This window comes from Ranitomeya imitator, chromosome 10, assembly GCF_032444005.1.
Source record: "Ranitomeya imitator isolate aRanImi1 chromosome 10, aRanImi1.pri, whole genome shotgun sequence".
NCBI classification, from domain to species: domain Eukaryota; kingdom Metazoa; phylum Chordata; class Amphibia; order Anura; family Dendrobatidae; genus Ranitomeya; species Ranitomeya imitator.
Window position 1 is genome coordinate 134,337,232 of NC_091291.1, and position 20,529 is coordinate 134,357,760.

Sequence of the window (20,529 nt, forward strand, 5' to 3'; positions counted from 1 at the left end):
GAGACACCTTCATTCCTGCTCTGTCTCTGGCTAACATAAACCCATGAGACACCTTCATTCCAGCTCTGAGTGTCTCTGGCTGATGTAAACCCATGCGACACCTTCATTCCTGCTCTGAGTGTCTCCGGCCAACATAAACCCATGTGACACCTTCATTCCTTCACTGAGTGTCTCAGGCCAACATAAACCCATGTAACACCTCCATTCCAGCTCTGAGTGTCTCTGGCTGATATAAACCCATGTAACACCTTCATTCTAGCTCTGAGTGTCTCTGGCTGATATAAACCCATGTGACACCTTCATTCCAGCTCTGAGTGTCTCTGGCTGATGTAAACCCATGCGACACCTTCATTCCAGCTCTGAGTGTCTCTGGCAGATATAAACCCATGTGACACCTTCATTCCTGCTCTAAGTGTTTCCAGCCGACATAAACCCATGTGACACCTTCATTCCTGGTCTGAGTGTCTCCGGCCGACATAAACCCATGCGACACCTTCATTCCTTCACTGAGTGTCTCTGGCCGACATAAACCCATGCAACACCTTCATTCCTGCTCTGAGTGTCTCCGGCTGACATAAACCCATGAGACACCTTAATTCCTGCTCTGAGTGTCTCTGGCCGACATAAACCCATGCGACACCTTTATTCCTTCACTGAGTGTCTCCGGCCGACATAAACCCATGCAACACCTTCATTCCTGCTCTGAGTGTCTCCGGCTGACATAAACCCACGAAACACCTTCATTCCTGCTCTGAGTGTCTCCGGCCAATATAAACCCATGTGACACCTTCATTCCAGCTCTGAGTGTCTCTGGCTGATAAAAACCCATGCAACACCTTAATTCCTGCTCTGAGTGTCTCTGGCTGATGTAAACCCATGCGACACCTTCATTCCAGCTCTGAGTGTCTCCGGCCAATATAAACCCATGTGACACCTTCATTCCAGCTGTGAGTGTCTCTGGCTGATAAAAACCCATGTGACACCTTCATTCCAGCTCTGAGTGTCTCTGGCTGATATAAACCCATGCAACACCTTCATTCCAGCTCTGAGTGTCTCTGGCTGATGTAAACCCATGCAACACCTTCATTCCAGCTCTGAGTGTCTCTGGTTGATATAAACCCATACAACACCTTCATTCCAGCTCTGAGTGTCTCCGGCCGATATAAACCCATGTGACACCTTCATTCCTGCTCTAAGTATCTCCAGCCGACATAAACCCATGTGACACCTTCATTCCTTCACTGAGTGTCTCTGGCTGACATAAACCCATGCAACACCTTAATTCCTGCACTGAATGTCTCCAGCTGACATAAACCCATGAGACACCTTCATTCCTGCTCTGTCTCTGGCTACCATAAACCCATGAGCCACCTTCATTCCTGCTCTGAATGTCTCCGGCCAACGTAAACCCATGTGACACCTTCATTCCTTCACTGAGTGTCTCTGGCTGACATAAACCCACGAAACACCTTCCTTCTTGCTCTGAGTGTCTCCTGCTGATATAAACCCATGTGACACCTTCATTCCTGCTCTGAGTGTCTCTGGCTGTTATAAACCCATGTGTTTTACCTTTTTTCTGGGTGCGGGGAAAGGTTCCTGATGCTGGAGAGGACAGGGAGCTTCTGACAATGATGCTTCTTAGATTTGATGGCTGGCCCACACAGAACTGGGAGGTCTGGAAATATGGATTGTAATTGGGAGTCTTTTTGCAGTAAAGGTTGGAGTTTCCATGCAGCTTCCCCCAACACCTCCAGATGTGGACTGTAGGTGATTACGGTACTAGAAGGATCCGGTTTCTTTCTTCTTTAGCTTTGTAATGTAGGAGATGATTCCTGGATATTCTGGTCGCTCTTACAATCTGGTTTTCAATTGTTCTTGGAAGGTCCCTGATTCACAAAGGTCTTTCTGGGGCCTCCAAGGCGTTTGTCGCTATCTGTAGGGTTGGACCATATCTGATGGCCAGACTGTAGACTATAGAGTTTATTATGTGTTTTGGATGAAAACTGTCCCATCTAAAGCACCACTCCAGTGGTGCAACAAAGAACAAAATGGTGGAATGGTGCTTTAAGATGTGATGGACGGTTATTTGGTTTCCGGCTCAGTGACGTCTCTACAGTATTTCATTGTTCTGAAGCTTAATGATGGTGTCCATAAGGTTCATTTCAGTCCAGGAGTAGTTGAGTGTTCAGTTGATGGTGGGATGAAACTGATGGACGTGTTCATGGAAGGTCTTCAGCTGCGGCTCAGCTTCCAACCAGATGATAAAACATCGTCAATGTATCGGCAATAGGCCTGAGGGGACAAGAGGACAGAACGGCACTTTCAAGCTTGGCCATGAACAGATTTGCGTACTGTGGAGCCATTTTACCTCCCATTGCTGTACCTTCATCTATAAATACTCGTTGTTATTAAATACAAAGTAATTGGGGGTGAGGATGAGTTTTATCAGCTTCACCACAGAATCGGCATCAATTCCTGCATTTTCCATGAAGACTTTGCAGCATTTAGTCCATCCTGCTACGCGGTATTAGAGCACAAAGATTCCCCATCCATGGTGGCCGGGACGGATCCTTCTGGTGGACGATCTATTGATCGATAGTTTACTCCATAGGTCAGATGTGTTCAGGACACAACTTCATTTTATTTTCTTAACGGCTATTACCTTATAGCTTAGATAATTGTATATTTTGGGTGGTGGGAGATGAACCCCGGCCTGGAGGAAGGGGAGGGAGAATAGAGCTCGAGTGACGGAGGCTTCAGATCTACCATAGTCCATCAGCCTCATTTACATATCAATTAAAACGCTGACATCTAGTAATGGAGGTAAGGACCGGCCATGTAAAGGTGTGGCTGGACCTGTCTTTGAAAAGAGCTATATAAACAGTTTGGGGGGTGAAATTCTGGTATCACATTCCTGTTAAAGGGAGCAGTGCTTAAAGGGTTATTCTCAATCCACCGGATAGCGCCTAAAGTACCGATCGCTATCTCCGACAGATACAAATGTGTAGAGCGGAGGTCGGACATGTGCACCTCAGCTTCATTCAAGACAGGGCGAACTCTTCATTCAAAACTTGATAGCAACCCTTTAAGCATAAGCAACTCTATTCAACTGATGGGACTATAAAGACCCCTGTTCTGGCAATTTTTGGTCTATCTAATAGTCACTTCTCCTGGAACACCCCTTTAATTGGCTATACCCCCCTATAGAGTCACTGAGCATGTGCAACCACTTTCATTGTACGACCAATCACAGGGCAGCTTTCATTTCTTACAGCGCTTATAAAAAATAAAAGCTCCTCTCTGATTGGTTTCTTCCCTATCTTTGGTTGCCATAGCCGTAGTTTTCCTACATTTTGCTTAATCACACTACTATCCTCTCTGCCGCAGTAAACACGACACGAGGCTTCCCGAGGATGTTACACTGAGCGAGGACTACACAACACACGGCTACTGCGCCTGCGCGTTACAGCCTCCCTGAGGAGGTGTGGCTTGCTAGCGCCGCAGCCTGTCGTCACTTCCGGTACTCGGCGCTCCTCTCCCGTTCCAGAGCGGAAGTAGGCCGAGAGTGGGCGAGGAAGACGAAGCCGCAGCCGGTGTCACGATGGCCGGAGCCGACGGAGACGACTCTTTGTATCCCATCGCCGTGCTGATAGACGAGCTGAGGAACGAGGACGTGCAGGTGAGCGGCCAGTGAGCCAGCGGCCACCCTGCCGTGACAGGAGCCTGTGTACGTGACCCTACCCCCCCCAGTGTTATGTTATGTATCCCTGGAGAGCTGGGTGACCCCCACTATGGCTGCCACTCAGGGCCAGGGAAAGCGGAGTGACGGTTACCAGGGCGACGAGTGGTGGCGCCTCGCCTAGGAGCGTAATCGCCACAGACGTCGCCGGACGACCACATCGCCCCCATGATGGCGGCATCGAAGGACGAGCCTAACCGGCCATTGTATGTGGTCGTAGGCGTCTCCTAGCCCCAGAACGTAGGGTTAAAAAACCGTCCTCGCCTGCCCTGCGGCGTCCTCTACCCCCCCTCCAGAGAATCCGGCATGAAACCAATCGCCAAACAAATCCGGTTTGGAAAGAATCAGGTTATTTTTGTGGAAAATTAGAGACTCATTATAATTTTTTGCAGCGAGACAAGTCCCAGCTTACAGTGACTTTTACGTGGCGCTGCTGGCCGAGGGGCGGCCGTTCTAAGGTCACTACTGCGCCAAATAGCCCCAGGGTGCAGCGGCCGCTGATGGGCTGCAGCCCTCAAGTCTCTGTCTCAACAGACGATTTCTACCACTTGGACAAAAACCGGGAAGGATGCAGCCGATCAGTGGCCTCTGATTGGCTGCAGCGGTCACGTGACATTGTCAGCAAATTAACAAAGTTGCACGCAGTAACACTATAGCATGCAAACATGAAATTGGAATTAAGGTTATTCCTCTAGAAAATAGATTAAAATAAAGACACCGCATAATTTGGCCAATTCATGTGTGTGCCCAGCAGCCATGACAAGGCGATCTTCTGTGCTGTGAATCTAGCCTAATGTGATTCCTCTCCTGGGCTGAAGCCTGCATTTATATGGGTAGGTCGGTCCCTTCAGTGATTAAAACCGCCCAGGAGAGGAGTCACATTAGGATTGGTTCCCAGCAGAGAGGATCGCCTTGTCGTGGCTGATGGGCACACATGAACTGGCCAATTTATGCGTATCTTTGTGTTTTTCATATATTTCATGCTAAAGTGTTAGAGTGCAGCTTTACCTGTTGGTTTATATATGGAGATGGATGCTCTTAGTATGCCGTATACACACCTGTTCTCTGGAAGTGACGGTCAGTCTTTATGTCAGGAGACCAGCAGGGAGCACAGGGCTGGGAGCGGAGCTGCGGCACTGGATCAGTGGGTTGGTATAGTTTTATTTAACACAAGAAAACCACCACACGTGTACGGGCGTCATCCGGGGAGCTCGGCGGGATGTCAGTGTAATCAAGTAAGAGAAAAGCCGGCACCAGGGAGAACTCATTGTTTAGTGTAACTTTATTCCGTATATGCTAAAACCACTCAATTCCGGTCCCCAAACGTGTGATGCGTTTTATAGCCATGAGTAAGGTGGCTGAGGATCGGATGGAATAACGTTACAACAAACAGCTCTCTGTAGAAGGATGGAGTGCCGACTGTTCTCTTCCTGGAGCCATTTAATAAGGGGTTGCCCAGAAAGGAACAACCTCTTTAATTACACAGTAAACCCTCCCCCAACCATATTACTACACACGATATAGACTGGCTCACCCAGGGTGTGTTGCATCCGCATAGCCCAATCAGTGTTTTGTTTTTGTTTTTTTTATAAAGGATATTTGCAGCTTTTAGACACAAGATTTGTCCTAAGTGTATGAAAGATATAAGTTCTATTGGTGGTCAAGAATGGGACCTTCAATGGGGCGGAGGTCGGATTTACCCCTGTGATGTTCCTTAGAGGCTCTCTTAGGCTATGTTCACAGATTGCGGTTTTTACCGCGGAACCGCGCCGATTTTGCAGCTGCGGGTCCGCAGCAGTTTCCATAGCGTTTACAGTAACATGTAAACCCTATGCAAACCGCTGTGCACATGCTGTGGGAAAAATAGCGCGGGAACGCAGCGGTTTACAACCCGCAGCATGTCACTTCTTTGTGCAGAATCGCAGCGATTCTGCACCCATAGGAATGGATTGATCCGCTTACTTCCCGCATGGGGCTGTGCCCACCATGCGGGAAGTAAGCGGATAATGTGCGGTTGCTACCCGGGGTGGAGGAGAGGAGACTCTCCTCCAGGCCCCGGGAACCATATTTGAGTAAAAAAAAAAAAGAATTAAAATAAAAAATCATAATATACTCACCTCTGAAGTCTTAGCGCTGCACGCGGCCGTCCGGTCTCAGGTTTGCTATGCGACCAGGACCTGTGGTGACGTCGCGGTCACATGACCATGACGTCGCGGTCACATGACCATGACGTCACGAAGGGTCCTTCTCCCACAGCATCTTTGGAACCGACCGCCGCCTGCAGCGCCGAGGAGATCGGGACGTCAGAGGGTGAGTATATCATAATTTTATTATTTTTAACATTACTATTGATGCTGCATATGCAGCATCAATAGTAGGGGTAAAATCCCGCAGCGGAACCCGCAGGACAAACCGCGATAAATCTGCAGGGATAACCGCAGCGGGTTTGCCCTGCAGATGTATCAAATCCGCTGCGGGAGAACCAGCAGGGACAGAACGCTATGTGTGAACATGGCCTTAGGGTATGTGCACACGTTACGGATTTGGTGCAGCAGTTTTCCATGCGTTGTACAGTTCAATGTAAACCTATGGAAAACCAAATCCGCTGTGGAAAATTCTGCGTGGAAACGCAGCGGTTTATTTTCCGCAGCATGTATTTTCTGTGTGTGGAATCCGCAGCGTTTTACACCTATTCCATAATAGGAATCCGCAGGTGTAAAAATGCAGGCGAAATCCACACCAAATCTGCACAAAATCCGCGTGGAAAAATCCGCAATGGATTCCACAACGTGTGCACATACCTTTACTCTCCACTTCTGCATGTGGAGGTGGTGAGGACCTTGCATTGACCGGTGCCTGCCAGGAAACGTGCACGCAGCCTATTCTTTTGTTATTCCAGTGCATGATAACTGCGGGCCCGGCACATATCCTCTCGGCTCCAGATGTGGCAGTGAGCGGCGCTGCTTCTGCTTCAGCACTTTGATTTCAGCAGTACAGTTTTCATCCAGCATTAAACCTATTTCTTGTGTATTTAAGATACTACTTATAACTCATTTGTCACAAGGAAAGCACTAATCAGTTCTCACAGCCCGTTCCATTGGCCGTCATAGTGTCTGTGGCTGCTGCCCAGGAGCAGGAGAACCACCTCCTACCTGCCGACATCTGGGGCTCTTCTATCGATTAGCCCAGCTGATGTGATGTCACGCATGCATATCATCATGCCGAGCTGGAAAATCAAAAGAAGAGCAGCGGGTGCCGACAGGTAAGAGGCGGTTCTCCCTCTCCTGGGCAGCGGCCACAAACCACCGCCATGGCTACTGGTGCAAATAGACTCCCACATACCACTCCGTTTCTAGATCACCAGTGTCATCCACCTGTGTCCAGTACATTCTGTTATTTGGCTTCCTTTGGAATTGACTCCAATTTGACTGAAATAAGTTAATTAGATTGGGAAGAGGGACTGATTCAAATGGGATCTATCCCTGTACTGCGTTGCAGAATTTGTTGGTGCCATAAAATAAACGAGAGTGAATCATTTATAAACTGTGATATCAGAACACGGCTAATATTGAAGGCCATCAGTATGTTGATCAGTATACCAAGAAAAATTATCTTTCACAATTGGTGCAGAATCCAACCAGAGGAGCAGCACTTTTAGACCTAATACTATCTAATAGACCTGACAGAATAACAAATCTGCAGGTGGTCGGGCATCTAGGAAATAGCGACCACAATATTGTACAGTTTCACCTGTCTTTCACTAGGGGGACTTGTCAGGGAGTCACAAAAACATTGAACTTTAGGAAGGCAAAGTTTGACCAGCTTAGAGATGCCCTTAATCTGGTAGACTGGGACAATATCCTCAGAAATAAGAATACAGATAATAAATGGGAAATGTTTAAGAACATCCTAAATAGGCAGTGTAAGCGGTTTATACCTTGTGGGAATAAAAGGACTAGAAATAGGAAAAACCCAATGTGGCTAAACAAAGAAGTAAGACAGGCAATTAACAGTAAAAAGAAAGCATTTGCACTACTAAAGCAGGATGTCACCATTGAAGCTCTAAAAAACTATAGGGAGAAAAATACTTTATCTAAAAAACTAATTAAAGCTGCCAAAAAGGAAACAGAGAAGCACATTGCTAAGGAGAGTAAAACTAATCCCAAACTGTTCTTCAACTATATCAATAGTAAAAGAATAAAAACTGAAAATGTAGGCCCCTTAAAAAATAGTGAGGAAAGAATGGTTGTAGATGACGAGGAAAAAGCTAACATATTAAACACCTTCTTCTCCACGGTATTCACGGTGGAAAATGAAATGCTAGGTGAAATCCCAAGAAACAATGAAAACCCTATATTAAGGGTCACCAATCTAACCCAAGAAGAGGTGCGAAACCGGCTAAATAAGATTAAAATAGATAAATCTCCGGGTCCGGATGGCATACACCCACGAGTACTAAGAGAACTAAGTAATGTAATAGATAAACCATTATTTCTTATTTTTAGTGACTCTATAGCGACAGGGTCTGTTCCGCAGGACTGGCGCATAGCAAATGTGGTGCCAATATTCAAAAAGGGCTCTAAAAGTGACCCTGGAAATTATAGGCCAGTAAGTCTAACCTCTATTGTTGGTAAAATATTTGAAGGGTTTCTGAGGGATGTTATTCTGGATTATCTCAATGAGAATAACTGTTTAACTCCATATCAGCATGGGTTTATGAGAAATCGCTCCTGTCAAACCAATCTAATCAGTTTTTATGAAGAGGTAAGCTATAGGCTGGACCACGGTGAGTCATTGGACGTGGTATATCTCGATTTTTCCAAAGCGTTTGATACCGTGCCGCACAAGAGGTTGGTACACAAAATGAGAATGCTTGGTCTGGGGGAAAATGTGTGTAAATGGGTTAGTAACTGGCTTAGTGATAGAAAGCAGAGGGTGGTTATAAATGGTATAGTCTCTAACTGGGTCGCTGTGACCAGTGGGGTACCGCAGGGGTCAGTATTGGGACCTGTTCTCTTCAACATATTCATTAATGATCTGGTAGAAGGTTTACACAGTAAAATATCGATATTTGCAGATGATACAAAACTATGTAAAGCAGTTAATACAAGAGAAGATAGTATTCTGCTACAGATGGATCTGGATAAGTTGGAAACTTGGGCTGAAAGGTGGCAGATGAGGTTTAACAATGATAAATGTAAGGTTATACACATGGGAAGAGGGAATCAATATCACCATTACACACTGAACGGGAAACCACTGGGTAAATCTGACAGGGAGAAGGACTTGGGGATCCTAGTTAATGATAAACTTACCTGGAGCAGCCAGTGCCAGGCAGCAGCTGCCAAGGCAAACAGGATCATGGGGTGCATTAAAAGAGGTCTGGATACACATGATGAGAGCATTATACTGCCTCTGTACAAATCCCTAGTTAGACCGCACATGGAGTACTGTGTCCAGTTTTGGGCACCGGTGCTCAGGAAGGATATAATGGAACTAGAGAGAGTACAAAGGAGGGCAACAAAATTAATAAAGGGGATGGGAGAACTACAATACCCAGATAGATTAGCGAAATTAGGATTATTTAGTCTAGAAAAAAGACGAATGAGGGGCGATCTAATAACCATGTATAAGTATATAAGGGGACAATACAAATATCTCGCTGAGGATCTGTTTATACCAAGGAAGGTGACGGGCACAAGGGGGCATTCTTTGCGTCTGGAGGAGAGAAGGTTTTTCCACCAACATAGAAGAGGATTCTTTACTGTTAGGGCAGTGAGAATCTGGAATTGCTTGCCTGAGGAGGTGGTGATGGCGAACTCAGTCGAGGGGTTCAAGAGAGGCCTGGATGTCTTCCTGGAGCAGAACAATATTGTATCATACAATTATTAGGTTCTGTAGAAGGACGTAGATCTGGGGATTTATTATGATGGAATATAGGCTGAACTGGATGGACAAATGTCTTTTTTCGGTCTTACTAGCTATGTTACTATGTTACTATGTTTGTAGCAGCAAAAGTATGTCTTGGACAAATTTGTAAGCGTGCCACCCGCCATGGACATTTTTCTTTTCTCAAATGGATGTGTTTTTGGCTCAAAATAATTTTTGCTGTTGAATTATATATAAAAAAAATTACGACCTTTCATAGGTTCGCGTTCACATTGCTGGCTGCAGAATGAGTTGACTTGAGAACCTGTCAGTGAGCTTGTTCGGTCTGGGAGTTTGTAAGGCTGAGTGCGCGCTGTGTCTGTGCGCGCTGTGTCGTCAGCAGTATATGTCGAGAGCGTATGCCGATGTGCACTGTAACGTTCCCACTAGTGATGAGTGTGTGTACTCGTTGCTCGGGTTTTCCCCAGCACACTCGGGATCTCCGAGTATTTGTAAGTGCTCGGAGACTGTTTTCTTCCAGGGACTTGGTTTTCTTCGCTGCAGCAGCTGGATGATTTACAGCTGATAGGCAGCTTAATTACATGTGGGGGTTCCCTAGCATTCAGGCAACCCCCACATGTACTCAGCCTGGCTAGAAGCTGTAAATCATGCAGTCACAAATACTCGGAGACCACCCGAGCGTCCTAGGGAAAACCCGAGCAACGAGTACACTCGCTCATCACTAGTTCCCACCGTCCCCCATACACCAGGAGGTGCGGAGCCTTACTCTGAATTTATAAACTTCTGTGCTGATATGACCACATGAAAGTTCAGCTGAACTTTGATGTGGCTTCCAACTTTTCATCTTCTCCCGTTTGCATCTGTTCTACATTTGTTGATTTTTCTTTTTGTAATTAAAGCCAAATTCACGCATCCACGTAGGTAACAAGAAGCCGGAAATCTATGAAAGTGGTCGTGCTTGATAAAAGGCTATTGATTTCGTGACATGAATATAGAGAACCTCAGCACTGACACAAATGAGAGATATTTCTTGCTTGCAAAAAAATCTGATTTATCATCAGATCCGGCTTCAAGGATAAGGAACTGATAGTGTCCAGCAATTCGACCTGCGTGAGGTCTTTATCGAGGACATCTGTCAAAGCCCCGGCTGGTTGTGCTATATTGTGGCCCATGTGTCACGTTCCTAGCATGGACAGTGTGTGACTTTCTGGCCCTAAACTCGACAGTCTCGTGACAATGGATCAGATGAAAACCTTGGCCTGCCTCTGTGATTTGTCAAATTTGGTGAAATAAAAGTGACCTCTTAAAAGAATTGGATCCTCTGTACAGATCACTCAAGGTTTATTCCTGTTCCGCTCACTTCCACGTCGAGAGGTGACGTGTCGGCTGCTGGGATGGCGATCGGCCGGTACCGTGCACTCGTCCCGTTTATTAGCCACCACTCAGCTTTGGATTGACCGTAGTAGGAATGAACCGTAAACGCTTCTGGACTGGCGGCTTAAGGGACCACTGATGGAGTGATTACAGGGGGGTTGTACCTATTTATACACAGGTGCTCAGTCCGTAGAGAGGAACGCACTGTAAGGTTGCCTGTCCGAACTTGCTTACTGTACAACTTACCAATGTAAGAACATATCAGGCGCCATCAACAAAGGCTGATGGATCACGTGTTCCTCCCCCCCCCTAGCTGTGCACACTCATCAGCATGTGTCCATAATGGCCCGTCCTGGTGTAACGTCATCCCGTAGTCATAGCTGCAATCTGTGGAGTGTTCCTGTATAATGACTTGTGTGTGAGCCAGTGACGCCCACGGTGCAGGATCTGATCCGGGATCCAGCTCATGACATGATAAATTCAGGGGAAGACTCATCCTGGCCTGGGAGGTGGTAAATCTGCCTCATGTGATGACTGGGGGTCCCTGGGGGAGTTGGAGCAGCCCTCATTGCAATGTGTGGGCTTAGTAATTAGCTTAAAGGCTGGAGTCACATTAAACGTATAAAAAATTGGTCCGATTCTCACTGCCGAGAGTCGCACGAGTGTAATGCGAGTACAGTCCGATTTCTCACACCTAGCATCTGATTGCAATGTGATTTTAACATGAGCTTTTATATAGAGCAATTCTGTCATTTACACATAGTTCTCAAAGGAAATATTCTTCAAAACATTAGATAGATGGAGAGCGAGATGTATAGATTCATCTGCCACATACAGTAAAATCAGAGTGACAGATTAGGATAGAATAGATATATACACATAGAATACATAGATATATAATGTCAGTGACACACACATATATTGTATATATTACTTAGAATAAAAGCTGGCAATTCATGTACTGTGAATTCACAGCAGGACCTGACAGCATAGAATAGATAGATTACATACAGTAAATGTACATAACAGTTATAGAGATGTCAGTGACAAATGCAATAAGTACAGTGTGGGTGCACGTTACTGTACATGTATTTAATTATTAAAAGATTATTTTTCTGAAAAAAATGGCGTGGGCTCCCGCATAATTTTCTTAACCAGCAGAGGGAAAGCTGATGGCTGGGGGCTGATTTTGATAGCATGGGGAGGAGGTAATACTCATGGAGGTTCCCAGGCTATAAATATCAGTTCACAGCTGTTTACTTAGCGTTTACTGGCTAGTAAAATGGGGGACCCTAGGAAAATATGATGTGGGGTCCCTCTATAATTAATAACCAGTAAAGGTTATGCAGACGGCTGCCGGCTGATATTAGTAGCCTAGGATTTGGCCATGGATTTTTGACACCCCAGGCTAAAAACATCAGCTCTCATCCGCCATTACCACATCAGCAGAGCCCCCGTGTTTAGTGATCGGCTCTAGTCGTGATGTCACCACATCGGCTGAGCCCCCGTGTTCAGTGATCGGCTCTAGTCGTGATGTCACCACATCGGCTGAGCCCCCGTGTTTAGTGATCGGCTCATGTCGTGATGTCACCACATCGGCTGAGCCCCCCGTGTTTAGTGATCGGCTCTAGTCGTGATGTCACCACATCAGCAGAGCCCCCGTGTTTAGTGATCGGCTCTAGTCATGATGTCACCACATCGGCTGAGCCCCCGTGTTCAGTGATCGGCTCTAGTCGTGATGTCACCACATCGGCTGAGCCCCCGTGTTCAGTGATCGGCTCTAGTCGTGATGTCACCACATCGGCTGAGCCCCCGTGTTCTAGTTGTGATGTCACCACATCGGCTGAGCCCCCGTGTTCAGTGATCGGCTCTAGTCGTGATGTCACCACATCGGCTGAGCCCCCGTGTTCAGTGATCGGCTCTAGTCGTGATGTCACCACATCGGCTGAGCCCCCGTGTTCAGTGATCGGCTCTAGTCGTGATGTCACCACATCGGCTGAGCCCCCGTGTTCTAGTTGTGATGTCACCACATCGGCTGAGCCCCTGTGTTCAGTGTTCGGCTCTAGTCGTGATGTCACCACATTGGCTGAGTCCCCCGTGTTCAAGTCATGATGTCACCACATCGGCTGAGCCCCCGTGTTCAGTGATCGGCTCTAGTCGTGATGTCACCACATCAGCAGAGCCCCCGTGTTTAGTGATCGGCTCTAGTCATGATGTCACCACATCAGCAGAGCCCCCGTGTTCAGTGATCGGCTCTAGTCGTGATGTCACCACATCGGCTGAGCCCCCGTGTTCAGTGATCGGCTCTAGTCGTGATGTCACCACATCGGCTGAGCCCCCGTGTTCAGTGATCGGCCCTAGTCGTGATGTCACCACATCGGCTGAGCCCCCGTGTTCAGTGATCGGCTCTAGTCGTGATGTCACCACATCGGCTGAGCCCCCGTGTTCTAGTCGTGATGTCACCACATCGGCTGAGCCCCCGTGTTCAGTGATCGGCTCTAGTCGTGATGTCACCACATCGGCTGAGCCCCCGTGTTCTAGTCGTGATGTCACCACATCGGCTGAGCCCCCGTGTTCTAGTCGTGATGTCACCACATCGGCTGAGCCCCTGTGTTCTAGTCGTGATGTCACCACATCGGCTGAGCCCCCGTGTTCAGTGATCGGCTCTAGTCGTGATGTCACCACATCGGCTGAGCCCCCGTGTTCAGTGATCGGCCCTAGTCGTGATGTCACCACATCGGCTGAGCCCCCGTGTTCAGTGATCGGCTCTAGTCGTGATGTCACCACATCGGCTGAGCCCCCGTGTTCTAGTCGTGATGTCACCACATCGGCTGAGCCCCCGTGTTCAGTGATCGGCTCTAGTCGTGATGTCACCACATCGGCTGAGCCCCCGTGTTGAGTGATCGGCTCTAGTCGTGATGTCACCACATCGGTTGAGCCCCCCGTGTTGAGTGATCGGCTCTAGTCGTGATGTCACCACATCGGCTGAGCCCCCGTGTTCAGTGATCGGCTCTAGTTGTGATGTCATCACATCGGTTGAGCCCCCGTGTTCAGTGATCGGCTCTAGTCGTGATGTCACCACATCGGCTGAGCCCCCGTGTTCAGTGATCGGCTCTAGTTGTGATGTCATCACATCGGCTGAGCCCCCGTGTTCAGTGATCGGCTCTAGTCGTGATGTCACCACATCGGCTGAGCCCCCGTGTTCTAGTCATGATGTCACCACATCGGCTGAGCCCCCGTGTTCTAGTCGTGATGTCACCACATCGGCTGAGCCCCTGTGTTCTAGTCGTGATGTTACCACATCGGCTGAGCCCCCGTGTTCTAGTCGTGATGTCACCACATCGGCTGAGCCCCCGTGTTCAGTGATCGGCTCTAGTCATGATGTCACCACATCGGCTGAGCCCCCGTGTTCAGTGATCGGCTCTAGTCGTGATGTCACCACATCGGCTGAGCCCCCGTGTTCTAGTCGTGATGTCACCACATCGGCTGAGCCCCCGTGTTCTAGTCGTGATGTCACCACATCGGCTGAGCCCCCGTGTTCTAGTCGTGATGTCACCACATTGGCTGAGTCCCCCGTGTTGAGTGATTGGCTCTAGTTGTGATGTCACCACATCGGTTGAGCCCCCGTGTTCAGTGATCGGCTCTAGTCGTGATGTCACCACATCGGCTGAGCCCCCGTGTTGAGTGATCGGCTCTAGTCGTGATGTCACCACATCGGTTGAGCCCCCCGTGTTGAGTGATCGGCTCTAGTCGTGATGTCACCACATCGGCTGAGCCCCCGTGTTCAGTGATCGGCTCTAGTTGTGATGTCATCACATCGGTTGAGCCCCCGTGTTCAGTGATCGGCTCTAGTCGTGATGTCACCACATCGGCTGAGCCCCCGTGTTCAGTGATCGGCTCTAGTCGTGATGTCACCACATCGGCTGAGCCCCCGTGTTCAGTGATCGGCTCTAGTCGTGATGTCACCACATCGGCTGAGCCCCCGTGTTCTAGTTGTGATGTCACCACATCGGCTGAGCCCCTGTGTTCAGTGTTCGGCTCTAGTCGTGATGTCACCACATTGGCTGAGTCCCCCGTGTTCAAGTCATGATGTCACCACATCGGCTGAGCCCCCGTGTTCAGTGATCGGCTCTAGTCGTGATGTCACCACATCAGCAGAGCCCCCGTGTTTAGTGATCGGCTCTAGTCATGATGTCACCACATCAGCAGAGCCCCCGTGTTCAGTGATCGGCTCTAGTCGTGATGTCACCACATCGGCTGAGCCCCCGTGTTCAGTGATCGGCTCTAGTCGTGATGTCACCACATCGGCTGAGCCCCCGTGTTCAGTGATCGGCCCTAGTCGTGATGTCACCACATCGGCTGAGCCCCCGTGTTCAGTGATCGGCTCTAGTCGTGATGTCACCACATCGGCTGAGCCCCCGTGTTCTAGTCGTGATGTCACCACATCGGCTGAGCCCCCGTGTTCAGTGATCGGCTCTAGTCGTGATGTCACCACATCGGCTGAGCCCCCGTGTTCTAGTCGTGATGTCACCACATCGGCTGAGCCCCCGTGTTCTAGTCGTGATGTCACCACATCGGCTGAGCCCCTGTGTTCTAGTCGTGATGTCACCACATCGGCTGAGCCCCCGTGTTCAGTGATCGGCTCTAGTCGTGATGTCACCACATCGGCTGAGCCCCCGTGTTCAGTGATCGGCCCTAGTCGTGATGTCACCACATCGGCTGAGCCCCCGTGTTCAGTGATCGGCTCTAGTCGTGATGTCACCACATCGGCTGAGCCCCCGTGTTCTAGTCGTGATGTCACCACATCGGCTGAGCCCCCGTGTTCAGTGATCGGCTCTAGTCGTGATGTCACCACATCGGCTGAGCCCCCGTGTTGAGTGATCGGCTCTAGTCGTGATGTCACCACATCGGTTGAGCCCCCCGTGTTGAGTGATCGGCTCTAGTCGTGATGTCACCACATCGGCTGAGCCCCCGTGTTCAGTGATCGGCTCTAGTTGTGATGTCATCACATCGGTTGAGCCCCCGTGTTCAGTGATCGGCTCTAGTCGTGATGTCACCACATCGGCTGAGCCCCCGTGTTCAGTGATCGGCTCTAGTTGTGATGTCATCACATCGGCTGAGCCCCCGTGTTCAGTGATCGGCTCTAGTCGTGATGTCACCACATCGGCTGAGCCCCCGTGTTCTAGTCATGATGTCACCACATCGGCTGAGCCCCCGTGTTCTAGTCGTGATGTCACCACATCGGCTGAGCCCCTGTGTTCTAGTCGTGATGTTACCACATCGGCTGAGCCCCCGTGTTCTAGTCGTGATGTCACCACATCGGCTGAGCCCCCGTGTTCAGTGATCGGCTCTAGTCATGATGTCACCACATCGGCTGAGCCCCCGTGTTCAGTGATCGGCTCTAGTCGTGATGTCACCACATCGGCTGAGCCCCCGTGTTCTAGTCGTGATGTCACCACATCGGCTGAGCCCCCGTGTTCTAGTCGTGATGTCACCACATCGGCTGAGCCCCCGTGTTCTAGTCGTGATGTCACCACATTGGCTGAGTCCCCCGTGTTGAGTGATTGGCTCTAGTTGTGATGTCACCACATCGGTTGAGCCCCCGTGTTCAGTGATCGGCTCTAGTCGTGATGTCACCACATCGGCTGAGCCCCCGTGTTCTAGTCATGATGTCACCACATCGGCTGAGCCCCCGTGTTCTAGTCGTGATGTCACCACATCGGCTGAGCCCCCGTGTTCAGTGATCGGCTCTAGTCGTGATGTCACCACATCGGCTGAGCCCCCGTGTTCAGTGATCGGCTCTAGTCGTGATGTCACCACATCGGCTGAGCCCCCGTGTTCTAGTCGTGATGTCACCACATCGGCTGAGCCCCCGTGTTCTAGTCGTGATGTCACCACATCAGCTGAGCCCCCGTGTTCTAGTCGTGATGTCACCACATCGGCTGAGCCCCCGTGTTCTAGTCGTGATGTCACCACATCGGTTGAGCCCCTGTGTTCAGTGATCGGCTCTAGTCGTGATGTCACCACATCGGCTGAGCCCCCGTGTTCTAGTCGTGATGTCACCACATCGGCTGAGCCCCCGTGTTCAGTGATCGGCTCTAGTCGTGATGTCACCACATCGGCTGAGCCCCCGTGTTCAGTGATCGGCTCTAGTCATGATGTCACCACATCGGCTGAGCCCCCGTGTTCTAGTCGTGATGTCACCACATCGGCTGAGCCCCCGTGTTCTAGTCGTGATGTCACCACATCGGCTGAGCCCCTGTGTTCAGTGATCGGCTCTAGTCATGATGTCACCACATCGGCTGAGCCCCCGTGTTCTAGTCGTGATGTCACCACATCGGTTGAGCCCCCGTGTTCAGTGATCGGCTCTAGTCGTGATGTCACCACATCGGTTGAGCCCCTGTGTTCAGTGATCGGCTCTAGTCGTGATGTCACCACATCGGTTGAGCCCCTGTGTTCAGTGATCGGCTCTAGTCGTGATGTCACCACATCGGCTGAGCCCCCGTGTTCTAGTCGTGATGTCACCACATCAGCTGAGCCCCCGTGTTCTAGTCGTGATGTCACCACATCGGCTGAGCCCCCGTGTTCTAGTCGTGATGTCACCACATCGGCTGAGCCCCCGTGTTCAGTGATCGGCTCTAGTCGTGATGTCACCACATCGGCTGAGCCCCCGTGTTCAGTGATCGGCTCTAGTCATGATGTCACCACATCGGCTGAGCCCCCGTGTTCTAGTCGTGATGTCACCACATCGGCTGAGCCCCCGTGTTCTAGTCGTGATGTCACCACATCGGCTGAGCCCCTGTGTTCAGTGATCGGCTCTAGTCATGATGTCACCACATCGGCTGAGCCCCCGTGTTCTAGTCGTGATGTCACCACATCGGTTGAGCCCCCGTGTTCAGTGATCGGCTCTAGTGATGATGTCACCACATCAGCTGAGCCCCCGTGTTCTAATCGTGATGTCACCACATCGGCTGAGCCCCCGTGTTCTAGTCGTGATGTCACCACATCGGTTGAGCCCCTGTGTTCAGTGATCGGCTCTAGTCATGATGTCACCACATCGGCTGAGCCCCCGTGTTCTAGTCATGATGTCACCACATCGGCTGAGCCCCCGTGTTCAGTGATCGGCTCTAGTCGTGATGTCACCACATCGGTTGAGCCCCTGTGTTCAGTGATCGGCTCTAGTCGTGATGTCACCACATCGGTTGAGCCCCTGTGTTCAGTGATCGGCTCTAGTCGTGATGTCACCACATCGGCTGAGCCCCCGTGTTCTAGTCGTGATGTCACCACATCAGCTGAGCCCCCGTGTTCTAGTCGTGATGTCACCACATCGGCTGAGCCCCCGTGTTCTAGTCGTGATGTCACCACATCAGCTGAGCCCCCGTGTTCTAGTCGTGATGTCACCACATTGGCTGAGTCCCCCGTGTTGAGTGATCGGCTCTAGTCGTGATGTCACCACATCGGTTGAGCCCCCGTGTTCAGTGATTGGCTCTAGTCGTGATGTCACCACATCGGCTGAGCCCCCGAGTTCAGTGATCGGCTCTAGTCGTGATGTCACCACATCGGCTGAGCCCCCGTGTTCAGTGATCGGCTCTAGTTGTGATGTCATCACATCGGCTGAGCCCCCGTGTTCAGTGATCGGCTCTAGTCGTGATGTCACCACATCGGCTGAGCCCCCGTGTTCTAGTCGTGATGTCACCACATCAGCTGAGCCCCCGTGTTCTAATCGTGATGTCACCACATCGGCTGAGCCCCCGTGTTCTAGTCGTGATGTCACCACATCGGTTGAGCCCCTGTGTTCAGTGATCGGCTCTAGTCATGATGTCACCACATCGGCTGAGCCCCCGTGTTCTAGTCATGATGTCACCACATCGGCTGAGCCCCCGTGTTCAGTGATCGGCTCTAGTCGTGATGTCATCACATCGGCTGAGCCCCCGTGTTCAGTGATCGGCTCTAGTCGTGATGTCACCACATCGGCTGAGCCCCCGTGTTCTAGTCGTGATGTCACCACATCAGCTGAGCCCCCGTGTTCTAGTCGTGATGTCACCACATCGGCTGAGCCCCCGTGTTCTAGTCGTGATGTCACCACATCAGCTGAGCCCCCGTGTTCTAGTCGTGATGTCACCACATTGGCTGAGTCCCCCGTGTTGAGTGATCGGCTCTAGTCGTGATGTCACCACATCGGTTGAGCCCCCGTGTTCAGTGATTGGCTCCAGTCGTGATGTCACCACATCGGCTGAGCCCCCGAGTTCAGTGATCGGCTCTAGTCGTGATGTCACCACATCGGCTGAGCCCCCGTGTTCAGTGATCGGCTCTAGTTGTGATGTCATCACATCGGCTGAGCCCCCGTGTTCAGTGATCGGCTCTAGTCGTGATGTCACCACATCGGCTGAGCCCCCGTGTTCTAGTCGTGATGTCACCACATCAGCTGAGCCCCCGTGTTCTAGTCGTGATGTCACCACATCGGCTGAGCCCCCGTGTTCTAGTCGTGATGTCACCACATCGGTTGAGCCCCCGTGTTCAGTGATCGGCTCTAGTCGTGATGTCACCACATCGGCTGAGCCCCCGTGTTCAGTGATCGGCTCTAGTCGTGATGTCACCACATTGGCTGAGCCCCCGTGTTCAGTGATCGGCTCTAGTCGTGATGTCATCACATCGGCTGAGCCCCCGTGTTCAGTGATCGGCTCTAGTCGTGATGTCATCACATCGGCTGAGCCCCCGTGTTCAGTGATCGGCTCTAGTCGTGATGTCACCACATCGGCTGAGCCCCCCGTGTTCAGTGATCGGCTCTCGTCGTGATGTCACCACATCGGCTGAGCCCCCGTGTTCTAGTCGTGATGTCACCACATCGGCTGAGCCCCCATATTCAGTGATCGGCTCTCGTTGTGATGTCACCACATCGGCTGAGCCCCCGTGTTCTAGTCGTGATGTCACCACTGCAGCCAGAACACAGAGATGGGGCAGCAGCGGGGAGACATATCTGAACCAGGGAAGGGTGAGTACAATGTGGGTTTTTACTTGTTCGAAGTCCACTTTTTTGAGAATGGAAAACCGTTAAAACTAGACAAACCCCAGTGTGATAAATCCTGCACATTTTAGCACCGTCTTGAGCTGTCTATTAATGATACTCTTATACATCGGCCCCATTGACCGGTGTTGCGGGTGCCGGAGCTGTGTGAGAATTTCAGCTTTGCTGTGAGAAAAGTAAAAACTTTCTTGGTGTCTTTGTTTTCCATCCCTGCGATCTCATCAGTACTCCCAATAATGCTCGGTCCTTCTTTTCTTGCAGCTACGTCTGAACAGCATCAAGAAGTTGTCCACCATAGCGCTGGCTCTGGGGGTGGAGAGGACCAGGACGGAGCTGCTTCCATTTCTCACTGGTAAGTATGTAGTAATGTTGTGATATATGGGACGGCTATCACAGGAGTCTGGAGCGGACCCCCAGCTTTGTGCAGCCACACGTGTATGGTCCCATCTATCCCGGTATGGCGTGCTGTGGCCTTGTTAGGGTCCCCTCTGGATCCTGATCT

The 20,529-nt window shown here is 50.3% G+C and overlaps 1 protein-coding gene across 1 annotated transcript in view; it reads left to right on the top strand.

Annotated features, from left to right (window-relative positions):
* Nucleotides 1-3,518: 3,518 nt before the first annotated feature.
* The window catches only part of PPP2R1B (protein phosphatase 2 scaffold subunit Abeta), a 32,545-nt gene continuing 15,534 nt past the window's right edge, over nucleotides 3,519-20,529 (top strand). Inside the window, exons 1-2 of the mRNA XM_069741780.1 lie at nucleotides 3,519-3,679; nucleotides 20,289-20,379. Of these exons, the coding sequence (XP_069597881.1) occupies nucleotides 3,602-3,679; nucleotides 20,289-20,379 (169 nt within the window). The 5' untranslated portion in view covers nucleotides 3,519-3,601. The remainder of the gene's footprint in view (nucleotides 3,680-20,288; nucleotides 20,380-20,529) is intronic.